This window comes from Scyliorhinus torazame, chromosome 18 (assembly GCF_047496885.1).
Source record: "Scyliorhinus torazame isolate Kashiwa2021f chromosome 18, sScyTor2.1, whole genome shotgun sequence".
Taxonomy (NCBI): domain Eukaryota; kingdom Metazoa; phylum Chordata; class Chondrichthyes; order Carcharhiniformes; family Scyliorhinidae; genus Scyliorhinus; species Scyliorhinus torazame.
Genome location: NC_092724.1, coordinates 102,781,705 through 102,802,716, shown reverse-complemented (window position 1 = coordinate 102,802,716; position 21,012 = coordinate 102,781,705). Strand labels below are relative to the sequence as shown.

The 21,012-nt window shown below is 43.7% G+C and overlaps 1 protein-coding gene and 1 long non-coding RNA gene across 2 annotated transcripts in view; one reads left to right on the top strand and one right to left on the bottom strand.

The window, feature by feature from the left end:
* Positions 1-15,811, bottom strand: part of LOC140395393 (myosin-4) — a 32,598-nt gene extending 16,787 nt beyond the window's left edge. The window contains exons 1-27 of the mRNA XM_072483101.1: positions 15,771-15,811; positions 15,432-15,487; positions 13,901-14,116; positions 13,649-13,792; positions 12,829-12,985; positions 12,669-12,696; positions 12,421-12,526; positions 12,225-12,317; positions 11,994-12,057; positions 11,769-11,867; positions 10,045-10,148; positions 9,561-9,699; positions 5,938-6,056; positions 5,685-5,834; positions 5,406-5,576; positions 4,998-5,298; positions 4,824-4,894; positions 4,550-4,637; positions 4,256-4,373; positions 4,034-4,157; positions 3,613-3,749; positions 3,213-3,468; positions 2,864-3,106; positions 2,571-2,747; positions 2,329-2,474; positions 1,872-1,962; positions 1,400-1,789 (exon numbers count right to left, since the gene is read on the bottom strand). Coding sequence (XP_072339202.1) covers positions 1,400-1,789; positions 1,872-1,962; positions 2,329-2,474; positions 2,571-2,747; positions 2,864-3,106; positions 3,213-3,468; positions 3,613-3,749; positions 4,034-4,157; positions 4,256-4,373; positions 4,550-4,637; positions 4,824-4,894; positions 4,998-5,298; positions 5,406-5,576; positions 5,685-5,834; positions 5,938-6,056; positions 9,561-9,699; positions 10,045-10,148; positions 11,769-11,867; positions 11,994-12,057; positions 12,225-12,317; positions 12,421-12,526; positions 12,669-12,696; positions 12,829-12,985; positions 13,649-13,792; positions 13,901-14,104 — 3,720 coding nt within the window. The 5' untranslated portion in view covers positions 14,105-14,116; positions 15,432-15,487; positions 15,771-15,811. The remainder of the gene's footprint in view (positions 1-1,399; positions 1,790-1,871; positions 1,963-2,328; positions 2,475-2,570; positions 2,748-2,863; positions 3,107-3,212; positions 3,469-3,612; positions 3,750-4,033; positions 4,158-4,255; positions 4,374-4,549; positions 4,638-4,823; positions 4,895-4,997; positions 5,299-5,405; positions 5,577-5,684; positions 5,835-5,937; positions 6,057-9,560; positions 9,700-10,044; positions 10,149-11,768; positions 11,868-11,993; positions 12,058-12,224; positions 12,318-12,420; positions 12,527-12,668; positions 12,697-12,828; positions 12,986-13,648; positions 13,793-13,900; positions 14,117-15,431; positions 15,488-15,770) is intronic.
* Positions 1-21,012, top strand: part of LOC140395395 (uncharacterized) — an 83,943-nt gene that overhangs the window by 33,966 nt on the left and 28,965 nt on the right. Inside the window, exon 2 of the long non-coding RNA XR_011936172.1 lies at positions 6,171-6,352. This is a non-coding gene — a long non-coding RNA (uncharacterized lncRNA). The remainder of the gene's footprint in view (positions 1-6,170; positions 6,353-21,012) is intronic.

The window sequence follows — 21,012 nt, the reverse complement described above, 5'->3', positions numbered from 1 at the left end:
TTGTTGGTGGGGGGTGTTAAGGGGGGGAAAAGGGGAAAGAATGTCAAATTGTGTGCATTGTGTTATGTTTTTGAAAGATTATGCAAGAGATTCTCCGTTTGGGAGGCTATGGTTCTCCCGCCGGAGGGAATTGCAACTGACTTACGTTCCCCCTGGGACGCATATCGTGAAGCAATTCCATATCCCTTGCCATGCAAATTCATGCTTGACAAGGAACACAAGGGATTCCCAAGGGAATTCCGCTATTGAGCTGCCATTATGAGTGTGTGGCATGATAGCAAACTGCCACATACAAATATCAACCACATCAAAGAACAATAAATGCATTCCAATCACACGCTCGAGCGATTAGAACGCACTTATTAATTGGAATGCACTTACCTCTCTTTGATGTGGTTGATGTTTGTGAACATTGGGATTTCACCACAAAGTAACTCATCCATGAAGGGGGATGAATGAATCAAAGCTGTAGTTGATTTGTGGAAGCTGTCAATCACAGCCCACTACTAGAAAGAAATGAATTGCTTGGAGCTAATGGATCTGAGGGGTTGAAACACAGGTCACAGATGTTCTGCTTCGAGGAATGGGCATGTGGAGCTTCAGGGTAAGTGTTACAGCTGTACCATTTCCCACTACCCCTGTCTGGACTGCTTTCTAGCTTCCAGACAGGGACCCCTTCCCTTTAGTCAGGAGGTCTCTGTGATGGTTCCATTTAGGTAGGGGGTCTCTGTGGAGGTTTCCTTCAGTTAGGGGGTATCTGTGGGGGTCCCTTCAGCTAGAAAGTCTCTTTGGGGGTTTCCTCCAATTAGGGGATTTCTGGGGGGGTCCTTCAGTTAGAGGCTCCCTGGTTGGGGTCTTCTTATTAAGGGGATCCCTAGGGGGGTTTACTTAGTTAGGGCGTCCCAGGGGGAGGGTCTCCATATTGAGGAGGTCTGTGGGGAGGGCCTGGTAGAGGATGGGTGGAAAGTTAGTACATTGTAGGCGGTGGGTGGCCCTCGGATGGCCTTTGGGGCAACTCACCTAAGGAGCTACCCCTCTTAGTCATGCTGGTAAATACCAGAGTTGATACCCATGTGATTCCCAGCCCAGCGGACCGGAGGATCACAAGTGGCCGGAAAATAGGGTATCATGCCTGCTAAATGGATGCAGATGGGTCATTAAGATCTATTTGCATTCCTTTATATCCTCCTGCTTGCGTGTGGTCAAGCGCTAGCGGTGGCCTATCTAGATTTTCCCCCGATGCCCGATTCTCCGTCCCAGCAGGAAGCGCGCTTCAGGCATCCCATATGGAGAATCCAGCCCCATGCGTCTTGTATGCTTTGGTTTGGCATAAAATTAGTTTTTTTTAAAAAGCATAATTATCGGAAAGAGTAAGGTCCAGCAACATTCAGAATCATACCTTATTTTTGGACACAGTTTCCATATTGCTAGCAAGGTCATCAGTTTCCATCTTCAACTCACTCTTTTCCTTCTCAAGTTTCTGTTTCACACGTTGCAGATTGTCGATTTGTTCCCCAAGCTCTGCCACACTATCAGCCTGCTTCTTACGAAGAGCAGCAGCCGTGGCTTCATGCTGTAGGGTGGATTCTTCCAGATCGCGGCGCATCTTCTGAAATTCTGCTTCTCGTTTTTTGTTCATTTCAATCTGTGCTGAAGTTGCACCTCCAGCTTCTTCTAGTCGTTCACTGATTTCTTCAAGTTCCCGGGAAAGATCAGATCTCTGCTTCTCAGTCTTGGCACGAGAGGCACGTTCAGCTTCAATTTCTTCTTCAAGTTCTTCAATACGAGCCTTAAGATGAATATGCATTGATTATAATTTCAGGACAAGTAACATCAGTTCATGCACAAATTTTACTGGATGTATAAATTACCTGTAATTCTTTGATCTTTTTCTGCAGCTGTGACGCCAAAGCCTGCTCATCTTCAACTTTGCTTAGAAGTTGGCTGATCTCAAATTCCTTCCTTTAATAATGAATGAAAAATTGAGCTAAATCACTCAATTCCCAAGTTGCGGTATTAGTAATGAACTCAGTACAAATCAGTTTCCGCTGACATGCTGAGACTAGTGAGTATTTAAAATGCAACCTTTATTCTTGATTTAACAACACATTACTCCCAACGAAGGGTCCTCTTGTTTGAACAGTGACACTAGCCTACATACACTAGATTGGTGACGAATGTTTCAATGACTAACGTTTCATAAGATCATGCTAATCACTGGAAATACCCTGAATGATGTGTCAATGTCATCAATAATCTAATCAATAGAACAGATGGATTAAGTATTCCAGCAAAGGAATGTGCACAAAAAATAAGATAAATACTGACTTTTTCAGCTTCTCATCCAGTTGCTGCCTATCATTTTCCAAATCCATTATGGTTTCGTGTGACAGCTTCAAGTCACCTTCAAACTTTCTCTTAGTGCGTTCAAGATCCATGCGAAGTTTTTTCTCCTGCTCCAGAGAACCTTCAAGCTTTTTAAGGAAAAAAATTACTTTTAGTAGAATTTTCATCAAATAATTTCAGTATCCTCAAATCCATTTGACCTTGTTGTATTTAAGTATACTTACATCATCAACTTGTTGCTCCAGCTTAGTTTTTGTTTTGGTCAGAGTGTTGACTTTGTCTTCCTCTGCCTGAAGATCATCTAGTGTCTGCTGATGGGCCTCTTGGAGAGCTTTCTTTTCCTTAGTTACTTTAGCAATGCTTTCATCAAGAGAAGCCATCTCTTCAGTGAGGTTTTTAACCTGTGTTCATCAAAAATAAAGCACAGAGAAAATTTCATAAAATGTAATCAACAGATATGAACATTCTGCTCTGTGTCATAGATGTACTATAAATTTTAAAAATCACTGATATATACCTTGTTCTCAGTGGCATGTTTTTCTTTTTCAACTTTCGCTAAAGTGAGCTCCAAGTCATCAATATCTTTCTTCAGTTCTGAACACTCATCCTCCAGTTTTCTCTTCTTAGCTGTGAGTTCAGCATTTATCTCTTCTTCATCTTCTAATCTTTCATTAGCTTCTTTCACTTTTGCCTCCAGTTGAATTTTATTTTTAATCAATCCTTCACATCTTTCTTCTGCATCTGCTAGAGTTTCACCTTCCTGCAGAAAAAGGACACTATGAATTACTCCGGGGTAAATTTTTAACACCTTCCTCACCCCAAATTATCAACAGAATTTATTCTATTAGGACTTTGAACGTTGATACCGATTGGACTTGGAGTTGTAGATCATTCTTTTCCTGTACAAGAGCCACCATTTTCTCTTCTAATGCCTTCCTTCGTGCTTCAGATTTGGCAAGTGCCTCCTTAGTTTTCTCAAACTCATCTTTCATATTTGCCATTTCCTTCTCAGTTTCCGCACTCCTCAGAAGAGGTTTGATCTTGAAATACAATTGCATCCATGGCCAGTGTTTGACGTTTGTGAATGCACGAATGTTGTACTGTAGAGTGTACAGTGCTTCCCTGAAGAACACAGTTAGACAGAAGAACACAGTTTATAAGCATCCTTCTATAGATTTTGTATCAGAAGAAACTCATGTGGTATTATATAAAAGATTTTTTACTGACAAATTTACTTTTTTGATGTTCACATGTGACAATGTTTACCTCCTTTCCATCATTCTCTTAAATTCAACTCGCATTAAGAATCCACGGCACATAGCTTGTGTGCGGGTAACGAGTTGCGCCAACTTGTCATCTCTCATCTCTTCAAGTGTACCCAAGAGGCCAGCCTTGAAGAACACCTTAAATAAAAAGGACAAGTTTACATTTTTAAAATAAATTTACAACATGTAAAGTAAGTTACTACTTACAGGATTGCATATTGGACACTGGAAAATAATTTACCCTGCCATTTCCAATTTTTACCAATGTGTTGTCCATGCATTAGATAGTTGTGTGTGCGTGGTGCGGACTGGGGTGATTCTCAAACTAAATTGAAAACTGGGTTTCCCTTGGGGGACAACATTGTTAAGTTTCATCATCCCATCATTTCATACTAATAAAGTTAAGTTTAAAGTACTCTTACCTTAGTGTGTCCAAATTTATACTGTGTATGATCGACATCAATGGATCCCAGCAGTTTTTCAGAAGCTTTTTTGCTATCAATGAACTGGCCTTCAGGAATGGCACTCGCATTAAGAACCCTGTATCTGTTATATTAAAGATATCTGTACATTAGTTTCCTCTCATAATGTACTCATCATTTTGATGCACCAAAAACTGATGTAGAGTTTTTGAGATTAATTACCTTTGCTTGAAGTCAGCATAGACGATCCTGCTTGGAAATCCCTTTCTGCAGATTCTGATACCCTCCAGCACACCATTGCACCTCAGCTGGTGTATGACAAGAGCGTTCTCCATCGCACCTGATGGATGTGACATAATAATCATCAACAGGATAAGGAGGTTGAGCCTCGTCATGACCTATTGCCCATTTCAAAAACAGGTGTTTGCAACCATTACAAATTTTACAGGTGATGTATTTTCTGCATAAGAAAACAAAATATAATTTCAGTGTGTAGAAGTAGGGAATCAGACTTGCCTGGTGTCTTTGTCTCATTGGGGATTAGACAACGCACAAAGTGTGGATGTGTGGTTCTCAAGTTAGCCATCAGCTTGCCTAAGTTTTCCTGTGAGGTGAACAAGAAAGTAATTTGATTTCCAGTTTTGTCCCATGGTATTTATAACAATAATACAAGACTGACTGACAGACTTATTGATCATTCTTGACACAATCAGTGTGTTGTTAGCTGACTCCATTTTATTAAAACTATTGTAAAAATTATTGTAAATATGTATGTTAGAGAAAATCATACCCTAAACAGAGCAGATACAGTCTGGAAGGAAGAGCCCTTCTTTTTTCCACCTTTCTTGCTGGCGGCTTCAGCTACAACGAAGCAACAAATTAGTTTGTTCTAAGCTGATAAGGAAATGGGAGATACAATGTGAACGAAAAGCAATATCAATATATGAGTGTATTAGAAATTTACCTTCAGCCGTTACAAAGTAGAGATGAGCCAATAGTTTCACTGATGATTTCTGGAAGAGTCCAATTACAGTTTCATTCAGGGGATCCTTGTTCTTGTCCAGCCAACCAGTAACATTGTAATCCACAGTGCCAGCATAATGGACCAGTGAGAAGTGAGCTTCAGCCTTTCCTTTGACAGGTCTGGGTTTCTGGAAGTTGTTTGACTTACCAAGATGCTGATCGTACAACTTATTCTTGAAAGTCGTATCTGAGGCCTTGGGGAACATGCACTCCTCTTCCAGGATTGAGAAGATACCCATAGGCTGGGGAAATTACAAAGATCGTTGACACAGAGACACTGAAACCAATAAAATGGTGCCTATATAAATGTATTTCAGTTCTAGTTCATGCCTTGCATGATATTGCTGACCTTTTCAATGAGTTCAATGCAAGCAGCCAGATCCATCCCAAAGTCAATGAATTCCCATTCAATTCCTTCCTTCTTGTACTCCTCTTGTTCCAGAACAAACATGTGGTGGTTGAAGAACTGCTGCAATTTCTCATTGGTGAAATTGATACATAACTGTTCCAAGCTGTTGAACTGAATATATAGAGAAAATTAATGTTTTATTTAATTGTTAGGTTGTGTTTTTAGTGATGTAAAGTTTCAATAATTTATTTTGTTGATATTTATGTTTCTGATTCTTACATCAAAAATTTCGAATCCAGCAATATCCAGCACACCAATGAAGAACTGTCTGGCCTGTTTTGTGTCCAATTGCTGATTGATACGGACAACCATCCACAAGAACATTTTCTCAAAAATTGATTTGGCAAGGGCGCCAACTGAGTTGTAGACCTTAAAGAACAAAATGTAAATTTTAGCCAAAAGCAGCAGCCCAAATCAAATGTATTAAATGTTGACACACATGTTATTTTAGTAACCTCATTGAAAAGAATACCTGTTGAACAGTTTGACCTTTGGTCACAAATTCATTGCCAACCTTCACTCTGGGATAACATAAAGCCTTTAGCAAATCTGCAGAGTTGAGTCCCGTCAGGTAAGCAACCTTGTCGGCATCTTGTAAAACAGAAAGTACAATCCAGTATGTTTGTGTATAACATCTCTTTTTAAATTTGGAATGCTATTCTGCAATAAACATTGAAAATTAACATTTTCTTCTGTTTAATTAAGATGTCTTACATCGATGCTGGAAGGTCTTGCGGTGTAGGGGTTAGCATCTTTGCCTTGAAGTCAGATGCTCTCGGTTTAAGCCCCATTGCAGAACTTGATGGCCAAGGAAAGTGCATTCATATGTGGACAAACAGGTCGAGTATCAACCTGCAACTCCTTTCAGCACACACCAATGACAGACGGTAAGAATGGGAGAGATTCCTAGTCAATCATATGATGGAAGGAAAGTTGGAACCTCGACCATTATTATCCAAGGGCGCAATTCTCCAGAATTCTAAGTGTGGTAGTGAACGGGAATTGTCGCAAGATTCCCAGCGCTCTGCTCAGTGAGGCCGGCAACGCAACTCAATGTTAATTTGTCCACTTAATGCGATCTCACAGGCTTCTCGCCGCAAATGAAGGCTCGCCAGCTGATTCGCCGGGACCACACTCACCAGCCCCCCGTTAACAAGATCAAGCAGCACTTAAGCTGCACTTGCTCAGCCAACTCCAGACGGCTCGCAACAATGGCGCAGAGGAGACCAGCCCCAAGATGGAAGGACGCTGACTTGGGCAGGCACTTAGACATGGTGGAGACCAGGAGGGATGTCCCCTGAGGGTCCCGGATGAGGTGGGGGTAACTGTCAGCTCAAGGTGTATGACCAGGAGGACTGGCCTGAAGTGCAGGAAGAAGGTCAATGACCTACACCGGGCAGCACGAGTGAGCAGACACCAACGACCTCCCCGTCCTCCCCCCCACCAGCGGCCCAGCCCTGCGGTGGCTCCCCCACCCCCCACCAAGCACTGGAGTGGCAAGCCCAGCACCTCCGGTTGCTTTGCCTGTGAGAAAAGGTGGATACACACCTCTTAAACTCCCCACAGAAGCCCTTCCACCAGGTTCTCGTTTTTCAAAAGGAGTACTAATCGGCCCTCGCGTGAGCACTTGCTGGTGAGGCCTCTGAATGATGGGAGGCCACTGGATATTGGGTCGCTCTTGTTAATTGTTGGAAATGGGGTGTAAGTAGTGAGAATTGTTTTCTCGCCACACTACAGTGAGATCCCGATTTCGCCTACGGGAGCGGGCCGGTTGCATCGCAAACTGTTTGACACCTGATGCTGATCTCGGTTTTACCCTCTCCCTCTATTCACTGGCCTTGTTACGCTTGAGCGAGAGCAGAACGAGGCCGGAGAATCGCGCCTCATAGCTCCAAACTACACCATGCATGTTGACATTGATACCCAAGCCAGAATTCTCTGGCTGTTCACGTCGATGGAACTGTCTGGTCTTGCTGGCAGCGCACCCCCTCCAGTGGGTTTCCCGTCGACGTGGGGTGGCTTCAATAGGAATTCCCATTGACAGCGAGGATACTAGCAAATCCTGCTCTCAGTGAATAGTGCACTGCATCTCGCTGCCGAGAAACATGCAGCTGGGCGGCCGTAAAATTTCGCCCCCAGACTCTCTGAGCGAGCTGTAAAATAAAAAATTGGAGGAGGAGGAGACCGTTCAGCCCTTCAAGCCTGCTCTGTCATTCATTATGATCATGGCTGTTCATGCAACTGAATAGCCAAATCTCGCTTTCCCTCCATACCCTTTGATCCCCTTCACCGTAAGTGCTATATCTAACTGCTTCTTGAAAACATGTATAGGTTTATAATCATAATCATAGAATTTACAATACAGTTCACCATCAAAATATTTGATATTTTAGGTTCTGTCTTAATCCATTGTTTGAAGATTTAAATTAAAAGTGCAAGATAATGGGCACGATCTAACAGGAAAGTTTCTCAGGGTGATTTGTGGTGGGTTTTGCTGGTGAGTTCCCCACCGCAATCTAACCAAACTTAGGGTGGGATTTTTTGTTTTGCTTGCCCGTTGACCGGAAATTCCCGCCCGAGGTCAATGGACTTTTACGTGGTCCTTGTACCACCTGTGCCAATCTTGCGGCAAGCGCGGCCGACAAATCCAGTCTTTAGTCACTTTTTTGGGGCCTTGGGGAATATCTCCCCAATCAAGTCCACACCCTCCACCCATGCGCAATGTCACCCCCACACACATGGGCATTACCCCACCCACCCCCAAGTGATGACACTTCACTATCTCCCCTTTTCAGGCCTTCCCAAGTCCCCTCTCAGGCATGTCCCTTCCAGGACCCCTACCCTTCAACCCCCCCAATCTTCTGGAGGTCCCTTCATACCCGTCCTGCACCCCCCACCCGCACCCTTCATACCCCCATTCCAGCCTCATTTCATGGACATGGCCCCCCTCAAGCCCTGACTCGCGGCAGTGCCACACTGGCACTGGGCACCCTGGCATTGCCACTCTGGCACCTTGGCCGTGCTCCTGCCAGCTTATAAAAGCCACCCGGGCACCTTGGCAGTGCCCAGGTGGCAGTACCAAGGTGCCAGCCTGGCAGTGCCGAGGTACCCACATTCAAGGGGGTGGGTCACGAGGATACCTTGCCATGCCCCTGACCACCAAGGGGCCTCCAGTGGCCCGCGAAACCCCTCCCCCCTTCCCGGGTGCCATTCTGCCGAGTCAAAGTTTGTGTGGACCACTACAGAACTGCGCACGGCTGGGGACTCCCTGGGGAGGCCAGTAGATGTCGGGAGCCCAGTAGATCCTGGGTCAGCATACCTAAGTGGGTTTTAAACTTACTCAGGCGTGCGAGGCCTGGTCCCACCCATTGTTGGCGGGATCCTGATCGCGATGCCTGCACATCTTTGGGTTGTGGGGGTGAGACCCATGCAGACGCAGGGAGAATGTGCAAACTCCACACAGACAGTGACCTGGGACCAGGATTGAACCCGGGTCCTGGCACCGTGAGGCAGCATTGCTAACCACTGCCCATCCCAATGTTTGTTTTGGGTCCTGGTTCGATGTCTGGGAGAAGACCTCAGTGTAATTGATTTGATTCCCCTCCTTGCTGACTACACTGCTGCTGCACACCCAGCAATCCCCTTAATTTGGCAGCAGATTGTCAGGAAGGGGGTCCATGCCATGACATCAGGTCTGCTGTGCAGAATTGGCCCAATAACATTGTTTTTTTTAAATTTGGAGCATCCAATTCTTTTTATATCAATCAAAAGGCAATTTAGCATGGCCAATTCACCTACCCTGCACATGTTTTTGGATTGTGGAAGTGAGACCCACACAGTCACGCGAGAATGTGCAAACTCCACACGGACAGTGACCCAGGGTTGGAATCAAACCCGGGTCCTCCGCAACCTGAGGCAGCAGTGTTAACCACTGCGCCACCGTGCCGCCCAGGCCCAATAACATTGTTAAAATAACATCAGTATTTTCTTAGATTGTACATAGAAAACAACTATGCAATGATTGATTGAAATATTTTTCTGAATGTATGAACTTTAGTAAATACTGCAGTGATATGAGATGTTTAAAACTGTTACCTTCAGTGCCATCTGGCTCGGCCTGCTCCTCGCGTTGCTTTTGCTTGAATTTCATGTTCCCACAGTGCAATACTGCACCAGTGAGTTTGTAGATGCCCCATTTCTCATCATTAGTGAAGCCCAGGATATCGATGGCAGTCTTTAAACCCAAACAATAGATTTAGAATCCAACAAAAATAAATTGCTTTTTATAACTGAAAACAGTTCCAAATGGTTTGAAATAGTTTCATCTACTTATTGTGGAAAAAAATTGAAATTTACTTTAAAATCTCATTCTGACATACTATACCTCAAAATATCGACATTTTCATTTCAATTCTGATAAACATTACTTGACATTGTCCTTATCAACTTATTATCCATGTCATCTTCATTCTAGTCGTGGAGGAATTAGCTCTGACTATCTGAGTTTTTATATACTGTCAGAGGCATGATAGGAATAGGATAGGGAAATACAACTAAAGATATGACAGATGATACTCACATCAGTTGCCACCAATTCTTCTGTATCATCGATACTCTTAACAGAAATCTCACCCTGGCTGACAAAGTGAAAATCATAGGGGTTGGTGGTAATGAGGCAAGACTCTGCAGAAAGAAAAACAAACATTTTGTCTGAGGAATTGTGATAAATGGAATGAAAGTTCTGAAGCACCCAATTTTACAGTCAGGCTTTCCCTCTTGCATTCAGACAACTTGTCAAATTCAGGTTTAATTTGACATTGACTGGTATCCACTATACAGACACATGATTGAATGCATTTATAAAATGTATATGCAATGAAGTTGACAAATAGCATCACTAAATTGTCACTGTCCATGTGGAGTTTGCACATTCTCCCCATGTCTGTGTGGGTCTCACCCCCACAAGCCAAAAAGGTGTGCAGGGTAGGTGAATTGGCCACACTAAATTGCCCCTTAATTGGAAAAAAAGAATTGGGTACTCTAAATTTCTAAAACAAAATCATTAAATTGGAAGGAGGACTTCCGGTGGTGGGCATGAAGTGAACAGTCACACATAAGGTGGCTCCTATGTGGGGATTTTGTTTTTTGGTTCTTTTTACCCATTAACGGTTGCTGTTCAATTGGAAAAGTGGTGTAGTTCAAGTGTTTGGATATCTCCTCGGCGTGGGATGTCTGGAGGCTACAATACAAGGAATAAGTCGGGTAAGGGGTCCTTGTCTGACTCAGTATGGAACATTGTGTGAAAGGAGCATTCCTCATTTCCTCGGTTGCTGGCACCCTCTCTTATGGATAAGGTGCTGTCCCTTGATGAGATAGGGGAAGGACGGGTATCTGACATTTATGGACAGTTGATGGAGAGGGGGAGGGTTTTGCTGGAGGAAATAAAGGGAAAATGGGAGGTAGTGTTGGGTTGTGCTTTTGAGGGGGGTGGGGGGTGGTGGGAGGTTCTGCATAAGGTTAGTCATACTTCCTCAATGCAAGACTGAAATTGATTCAGTTTAAACTGGTACATAGGGAGCATATGACCAATGCTCGAATGAATGGGTTCTTTCCAGGGGTAAAGGATAGATGTGAGCATTGCTCAAGGGGGCGGGTGAACCACTCGCATATGTTTTGGTCCTGCCCTAAGTTGGTCAGGTTCTGGGCTTCCTTCTTTGAAACTATGTCAGAGATTTTGGGGGTTAGGTTATAGCTGTGCCCATTGGTGTTGATCTTTGACGTCTTGGACATGCCGGGGCTGCAGGAGGGGGAGAAGGTTGATGTCTTGATCTTCACCTCTCTGATAGCCCAGAGGCGGGTATTGCTTGGGTGGAGGGCATCTGTGCCGCCTAAGTTGACTGCATGGGTGGAAGGCATGTCAGAGGGTTTATTTTCGAGGTGAATGCTGTTTATTACCTTCTTTAAGGAGCCAGTTGTCGTCAGCAAATAGGAGGGAATGAGTGGGAGGGGGGGTGAGGGGGGATGGAATGACGGGTTCTGGAAGGGGGGGATGGGTTGTGGGGTTCGCTTTATATAAACTTTATAAATCTGTTTGTCCTTTTTGTATATTGTAAATAAAAACTTTGAATAAAAATATATATTTTTAATTAAATTGGAAGAGAACACCAGATTTTACTTCAATCGATCTATTTATAGGATGAGAATAAGGTATATTACAAAAATTAATGTGTTAGAACTAATCAGTTCCACCTTAGCAAAGAACAAGAAATGAAGGTAACAACTTGCCAAACCTTCCAGGCTTACCAACAATTTCTGGTTTGTGGTTGGTCATCATCTGGTAGAAAATATGGTAACTCCTCTCTGCTTTCAGCTGGAATGTTACTCTGGATTTTTCCAGTAGATCTAGAGAGAATGTACACATGCAGAAAAAGAGTTACTGAAGAACCAGTTAGTCACTGAAGAACCAGTGTTTATGTCCAATAGTTGACTTATGGCTGATTTTTGCAAATCAAGTTCAGCAGAACTTACAAGTTTCAATATCTGCAGAAGCCAGTTTCCCAGTGGTGCCAAAGTGAATTCTGATGAATTTACCCTGGAATGTAAAGATTATTCAAATCAGAGATTCAAAGCACAATTTCACAACAGGTGCACAATTTGTATTATTGAATCATTCATTTTGTTATACTTGATTTCCAATAAGTGTTGTGCACACGAGGAGTTACAATATGTGGAACTGCAGGAAAAGTTCAAGAAACTTACGAAGCGAGACGAGTTGTCATTTCTCAGGGTCTTGGCGTTACCAAAGGCTTCCAGCAATGGGTTGGCCTGGATGATTTGATCCTCCAGGGAGCCCTGCAAAAATACTTTTGGTTATCCGGAGTTGGAAGTTTTACCGAGTTAAGGAATGAATTGGAGCCAAACAACCAGAATTTTACAGTATCAATGTTGTTTTTACCTTTCCATGGTCTTTCTTCTTGGAGTCGCCACCTGCAGCTGCAACTGATGCAAAGTACTGGATGACACGTTTCGTGTTCACAGTCTTTCCGGCACCAGATTCTCCACTGGACGGGGCGAGAGTAAAAACAAATGAAGAAATCGAGAATTAGCGGAATAATAAAGCGATTAAAAAAGACTGAGATCAATTCCAATTGCAGTAGTTAACAACCATCCTCTGCGGGAATATGTTAAAGCAGCAACACTTACGTGATCAAAATGGACTGGTTTTCACGATCTGTAAATAAGACGAACGTGAGATCAACGCTCAAAGTTCAGATAAGTTTTGTCGAAATTTATTCCGTGGTTCCGATTTTCAACGAGAATGAAAAGAACACCCAACAAAACGAATTAAAACCACCATACTCACCAGTTAACATGAACTGATAGGCGTTGTCAGAGATGGAGAAGATGTGTGGAGGAGCTTCCTGACGCTTCTTGCCTCTGTAGCCGGACACGACCTGGGGATCGTACACTGGCAACCACTTGTAGGGGTTCACAGTGACACAGAACAACCCAGAGTAGGTCTGAAGTAAGAGAAAACATGCCTTTATAACGAAATTCCGCTGATTTGTTCAATTGTCAGTTTCACTTTGAAATTGAAATGGGATGCAGGCCCAAGGCGATCTGGGGATTCTCAAAGACAATCTTTTGAAGCTGGCAGGACAGGTTTACAACAATCTCCTTGGCTTTAGTTTCGACTACACAGCAAGACATTATGAAGAATCGGTTTGGGCCTCAGCTGAAGTATTGTGTGTATTCACTTTCTGGAGGATGGCAAGTGGATTCAGAGGTGATTGTGGATGAATTGCCTCAGGTGTGGGATAAAGTGGGAATTTTTCTTATTATAGCGAAGAATGTTAAATGTAGATTCAACAGAAACATTTAGAATTACAAAGGATTTGGTAGAGTAAATAAGGAGATTTCTCCTGACAGGAGGGCCGATAATAACCAGAATCAGCCAAGGGACCGGAGGGTAGGTGAGGATTTGTTTTATACGCAGGGTGTTACGGAATCTGAAAAAGTGGTGATTCAGATTCATTTTAGAAAGAGAATGTCCACTCAAAATAGAAACAAATGTGTAAGTGTGTGGGGACCAGCAGGGAGAGTACCACTAACTGGGTTGCTCTTGCTCAAAATGTACTTTCTTCCGCGCTACATGATTCTCTGGTCTGAAGCTCGGTACTTACATAGATCATCCAGGCTGCATAACGCTCTTTGAGGTTAAACAGCACAGATGCTTCATTCAAGTGGGTCATCATGGCCATGTCCTCGATTTTATCGAATTTTGGAGGGTTCATTGGGAAGACGTCGTCATCTTTGACAGTTACTGTCTGAAAAATAATCCACAAACCTACCCCGTTATTTAAAGAAATGTGGCATTTGTGAAGACAATAAAGCGTTTCAAGATAATTTACTTATGTTTCAATTTTTCAACTGACCCTCTTGTCCAACAGTGTCTCCACGGTGGCTTTGCCACCCTCTTTGCTCTTGACTGTACCTTTGACATACAATTCTTTCGGGTCGATCACATAGCAGGCACTTTTGGCGTCGAAAGGTGTGTTCTGAGCTTCCAATCGCTCCTTATCAGATTTACGGAGGTAGGCTGCCGCCGCTCCAAACACTGCCATTTCCGCATCTCCCATGGTTGCGGTTTACTGCCCCAAACACAAATGGTGCATATTTATTATAAACGTTACCGGTCCAATCTCCAATTTAGAAGAAAAAAATAACCGCCGCTAATCTGTCCTCCCGAAAATTAAATTTCCCGTCATAATGACCTTGCATTCAGCCCATCCCGATAATTCTGTAAAGGGTCGCACTCTCCCGCGTGAATTCGGATAAGCGCCGAGTGTGAATGCAGAGCCTTAATCTCACTGGCTTCAGGAATTTCTGATCCTAACAACCACTCTCCAATACGAAGTTGGTTTGATGTTTTAATGGCTGCCATGGAAGTCGCATGATAAATGTTATTAGTTGTGCAGGATATGTTTCCTGAATCTGGTTGACGCATTGATTGTATGCCAAACCTCGCATCTTTTCCAATGTTTAAATGAGTTAAACTAGGTTAGGCGTTCACGTTTCACGTCCATTGTCGCATTTCTGCCCCTCTTCAGTTCTGAAGAAGTCACGCAGGCTGGAAAGTTAACTCTGCTTCTCCCTGCACAGATGCTGCCTATCCAGCACCTTGAAAATGCTGGAAAATCTCAGCAGGTCTGGCAGCATCTGTAGGGAGAGAAGAGAGCTAACGACCCTTTGCCATCTATAATTGAAACGTGAGCCCTTTTCTCTCCCTACAGATGCTGCCAGACCTGCTGAGATTTTCCAGCATTTTCTCTTTGGTTTCAGATTCCAGTATCCGCAGTGATTTGCTTTTACCTTGTTTTTTATTTCGGATTTCCAGCATCTGCAGTATTTTGCCTTTTATTGTAGCTTGGGGTTGATATCTGCGAGCATATTTTATCCGCCTCGGCATTCTTACTCAGCTTAATCACTGGAAAACTTTCATTTTTGTCATTTATGAATTGTCAGTATAATACCACAATCATTTTTGTCCCCCTTCCCCAGCCGCCTGCATTGTGGGCACGGGTGGTTTCAACAGGAGAATCCTCTACCCCTGCCGATATCTGTTCTATTCATATCCAATCACAGAATTACCACAGCGCAAAGGGCGGCCATTCAGCCCGTTGTGCCTGCACCGGCTCTCCCCATGAGCAATTCACTTGGTGCCGACGCCTCCTCTCCCAATAAGCATAGTACTGTATTTTTCAAACAAGGATTGAACTCAGGCATGCCATATACATGCCTGCTTACACAGTTGCAACCCCCTCCGAAAATGCACACTAATGTTTGCTGAATAAAATTCGAGAGTCACCGAAGTGAAATGTCAACTGTGCTGAGGTGGAGACGCCATAACTTCCTGGCAAAGTCCTAAAATGTTAGTTTGAATTTAGCGACATTGTGGGCGCATACCTTGATGATCTCCACACACCGACTGGAGAGAGAAAACGACTTCCGCAACGGCTGATCTGCAAAAGGAATACATTTTAAAACATTAGCCTGATATTTCATTCACCACCGTGGCCTCACTACCAAAGTTGCTCAGCTCGTCATTTTTCAACTTGCTGGTGTAACCCGTTTTATATTTATATATATTTGCATCAGGAACAAAGATATATATCACATCAAGCATTTTGACGAGTGTTCAAACCCGGTGACAGTGTGTTAACAGCATGACTAAGCGGGAGCTCAAACTACTGGCGACAGCATCCTTGTTAACGAGGGAAGCAGCAGCATCCCTGCAGTACGCACCGGTGAAGCTGAGAGGGTGGGTGATCGGTGGCACCCCCGCCGCACCTTTATAGATATCCCTCTTTCCGCTGGCGCAGCAAAACAAGCCTCTATATTTGGTATACAAAAGGAATCGCCACCAGACCTGCTTACCCCATCAACTCTCGCTTTCTCGCCCGAGGCTATTTTTAAGGCTGGAACGTCAGCCTGACCATATGGGAAATAAAACATGTGCTGGCGTCCCTCCAGCCGTAAACATCTGAGAAAAAAATAGAGTTGAGACGCTGCTTTTAATCGAACGTAAATGTTTGAGGACACAATGGCTGCAGTACAAAAGCAAATTGACCCCCTGTTTTTTTTAATAGCGCATGTCCTTATCGATGCTGTTGAAGTTGCAATTTATTGTGTGGAGCTGTGGCTATGAATGTCTCTAGGTGCGTGGTCAATTGAAATGTGCAAGAACCATATAATTCCTACAGTGCCGAGGGACACCATTCGGCCCATGGGGTCTGCACCGACCCTCTGACAAAGCATCCTACCCAGACCCCATCCTATCCCACCTAACTTGCACATCTTTGGACACTAAGGGGCAACTTAGCACAGCCAATCCACCTGACCTGCACATCATTGGAGTGTGGGAGGAAACGGGAGCACCTGGAGGAAATCCACAGGCATGGAGAGAAAGTGCAAATTCCACACAGGCTCCCAAGGCCGGAATTGAATCCGGGTCCCTGGCACTGTGAGGCAGCAGTGCTAACCACTGTGCCATCTTGCCGCCCTCTGATGAATTGCTGTTTGGGCTAGGGTAATTGATCAAAGGCTGGGTTAGAGTTGAAGTACAGATCAGCCATGATCTCTGATTGAATGATGAAACTGCCCCCAGGCCCCTTGGACAACAACATGTTGCCTCATTTGTGTGAAACAAAAGTCTCACACCACTTTACAAGAGAGTTGTAAAGTAAAATTGACCACGGAACTGAGCTATATTAGGTCAGGTGGCCAAAAGTTTGATTAACAAGGTAGATGATCGGCTTCAATCTTGTATCTCTCTCTTGTGGAGACCATGAATTGGATTCAATTTGAATTGGGTTTTTTTGGAGCAAGAAAAGAGATGGATTATGGATTTGCCCTGTCCATTCTATGCATTGGCTTTGCAACTTTAAGGATGGGATAAAAAAAATTAAAGGTGGGCAGCGAGATAGAGAGAGCAAGAAGCTTAAGGAAGGAATTCCAGAGCTAGGCAGGTGGGCAACTGAAGGCATGTCACCAATAGTGGAGCAATTAAAATTGGAATGTGCAAGAGGTCAAAATGGTATAAGTGTATGAGTGGCGGATATTTTGCAGCGTTTGTGGGCTGGATGATGTTGGAGAACTAGGAAGGGGCGAGGGCATGGAGGGATTTGAAAATGAGGATGAGTATTTTTAAATCAAGGTAGGGCCTGATGGGGAGCCAATGGGGAGTCAGACACAGCGATGGGAAGTGAACCGCATTTGGTGTGACTAAGGACATGAGCAGCAGGGATTTGGATGACCTAAAGGTAGAAAGTAAAATGTGGAAGACCAGCCCAAGAGAGTATATGAATAGTCAAGTCGAGAGGCAGCACCTGCAAAGTGTAGGATTCCATCTTTGTATCAACAGAAAACAGACTTGAAATGTGAATACATGCAATGGTAAAATTTTAATCAGGTAATCAGGCTTTGAACTAATTTCTAAAATGACTAGCACCATGTCTAACATGATCAGATCTTTTAAAATGCAAAACAATCATTGTGGATCATTGTGCAGTGTATTGTAACCACAAAACTGAGTCATTTAGATGCAATTTGGAAGTGTGTCTTGTCACCAATATTCTCCTATCAATAAAAAATAGCCACCAAAGAGTATAGGTTTTCATGAACATAGATATGTGGAACTAATGCTATACAGTCAATTTACATTGACATATTTAATAACAATCTTTATTGTCACAAGTAAACTTACATTAACACTGCAATGAAGTTACTGTGAAAAGCCCCTAGTCGCCACATTCCGGCGCCTGTTCGGGTACACAGAGGGGGAATTCAGAATGTCCAAATTACCTAACAGCATGTCTTTCGGGACTTGTGGGAGGCAAGCGGGGCACCCGGAGAAACCCACGCAGACATGGGGAGAACGTGCAGACTCCACATGGTGACGCAAGCCGGGAATCGAACCTGGGACCCTGGAGCTGTGAAGAAACAGTGCTACCCACTGTGCAACCGTGCTGCCCTCATTGGTGTCCATAGAACTCCAATAGTGCAGTAGGAGGCCATTCGGCCCATTGAGACTGCACCAACCCTCTGAAAGAACATCCTGCCTCGGCCCATTCCCCCACCCTATGCCTGTAACCCCATAACCCCACCTAACGTGCCCACCTTTAGAACTATGGGGGAATTTAGCGTGGCAAATCCACCTAAAGACTAAATTAGCAATCTGACCTTTCACAGATTCACATTTTACTGGATATCCAAGTTTCCTCCCAGAAGTAGTCCATAGGAGTAGCTGGACACCTTATAGAATAAATTAGAGTTATTATAGCATCATGTCAATTCTCAAGCATTAAATGTTTCTGACCAGGAAGCAGAGAACATCTGTTTTCAGAAATTTCTAGTACTTGATTTGATACAACACTCAACAGATTATATCACTAGTCAGGGATGAATCCAACGCTTTAAATAGTGCTCACATGGGCCATTGGATCCCCTACACATATTTTAAACCATGTACAGAGTCTAATTAATGTTCCATGGAACTACACAGGCTGTCACCTGCTTTCTCACAACATTAAAAAAGAACATTAGGGGGCAGCAAAGCTCTCTGTAGCTACAAGGTGGGCATTTTGCTAGCAGGGACGCATATATTCTGCACTAATATATGCTATACAGTTACTAATTTTAGCTGAATATTGTGAATAAAGCTTTTCTCACAACAGTTTTAGCTTTTGCTTTCAAATTGGAAGTAGGCTAAGTGAATAACCAGGGGACATAGATTTAAAGTAATGGGCAGGAGGTTTAGAGGGGATGTGAGGAAAACCAATTTCACGATGACAAATGTGGAACTCACTAGCTAAAAGAGTGGTAGAGGCAGGAACCCTCCCAGCATTTAAGAGGTATTTAAATGAGCACTTGAAATGCCATAGAAAGCAAGGCTACGAGCCAAGTGCTGGAAAATGGGATTAAAGTAGATAAGTGCTTGGTGGCCGACTTGGACAAGATGGGCCGAAGGGCCTCTTTCTGTGCTGTAAAATCTCTAACTCTGTGACTCTAATGATCATTGAACTCTATATTGAGCACAACGCTTCCATAGAGACAGAATCGAGAAAACCACAAATTCTGAAAATATGAAGCAGAAAACATTAATCCCAGAAGTACACTGCAAGTTCTTCAACATCTGAAAAGACAAAAGATATGATTGACACTTTGGCTGCAAACCCTTTAAGTTACCTTTAATTAATTCAGGTGCTTTGTCTTCCCTGCAATTTCTACTTTTCCTAAAAATGTAACAATCTATGTCTGTCTGTGACATGAAACTTAGAAAATTAATTTAATAATCAACTGAATTAAATTTATAATATAGTTGCAAATTTCAACCACAGAGTAAACTGTAACAGGGGATAAAAATGTAATGCTTTGGTGATATACTTTTGTGGATCTGACTGCAGATGAATTGATATTTACCAACAGTGGTGTTATAAATTATATACATTGTGAGCCAAATTATTTAATCAGCCATTTTCCAAAGAGGTCTGCTGTGAGATAGCTGAGTAGCAAGTAACTTATTAATAATGTCCTCTACTCAGTCCTGTTTCACATTTTATTAACCCAATGATCAAATTACATCTATACAGCTTTTTTGATATAGCTTTCGGCCCAATAAATTTTGTTTTTGACAAGTATGTATCCCCTTCCGTCCTTCTTGGCAACATCATCACTCTAGAATGAATTGACACACCAACCACATTATTAGAATACTCAGAAGTCTAACACATGCTGTGCACCCAGCAGAAAGCCCTGTGAAGGAAATAGTGCCAGCAAAAGACCGTGAGTTATGAAAGTGTTATCATTGTGTTCCTAGTTGCTTTTCACATCATGAAAATGTGTAATAATCATGGGAACAGCTTTATTACACAACTGACCCTCATTGATAAAGAAACTGCCAACGTCCACTGAATTGACCTTTTCCAATATGAGTTTCCCTGGATCAGCAGTGCAATTATCATGCTACTATTTTAGACATGCTGGACGGGATTCTCCGTTTCTGAGACTAAGTGTTGACGCCAACACAAAATTCATGGACTTTCACAACAGCAAAAGTGGTGCCACACCTAGACTGATTCCGTTACTGTTAAGGGGCTAGCACCGGCCCCACATGGAACACTATCGATTCTAATGAGAAACAGTGTCGGATTCACCAGTTTCGCGATTGACACTCAGGAGGTCGAGAAGCTGCAGCCACATGTATACATTGCACCCTCCACACACACCATCCCAGCCAACAAGATAACAGCAAGGAGAGCAGCTCCACGCTTCACCAATGCTGAAATGGAGACACTCCTGGATGCCTTGGAGGAGTGGAGGGTGACCCTGTACCCTCGCCTGGGAAGGAGGCTGCCAGCTGCAGCGGTTCACCATGCCTGGACGCAGGTGGCAGAGGAAGTCAGTGCCACCAGCAACACGGACCGGACCGCCCAGCAGTGCTGGAAGAAACTGCATGACCTCATCAGGGTGGCCAGGGTGAGTAGGCAACACTGTGTCCCTGGCCCCAACCAATATCCGTAAACCGCCCCCTCCCAACCCAGAGGGCGGATGAATCCCTGCCCTGCACCACATGCCAGCACCTATACTGGCAGCCATGGCCGGGTGCCCTGGACACTGATGCCACCAGCCGGCCACCCCCTGGGCTGCATGCGTCAGACTGTCTAACATTCTAGCCTTCAGTTTCTCCTCCCCCCCCCCCCCCCCCCCCCCTCCCCCCCCCCCGACCTCAGGAAAAGGCTGTGCACAACCGTCGGGAGCGTGAGAAGACAGGAGGTTAAACTGACAAAAGTTTAATAAAAGTATATATTTTTAAATAATTCTTGGAGGTGGAAACAAGGAATTTAGACAAAGGAGGGCCAGTGGACTTGACCTATTTGGATTTCTATAAGGCCTTTGATAAGGCGCCATTCAGGAGACTGCTAAATAAGATACTAGCCCATGGTGTTAGGGGCATGATACTAGCATTGATAGAGGATTGCCTGACTGG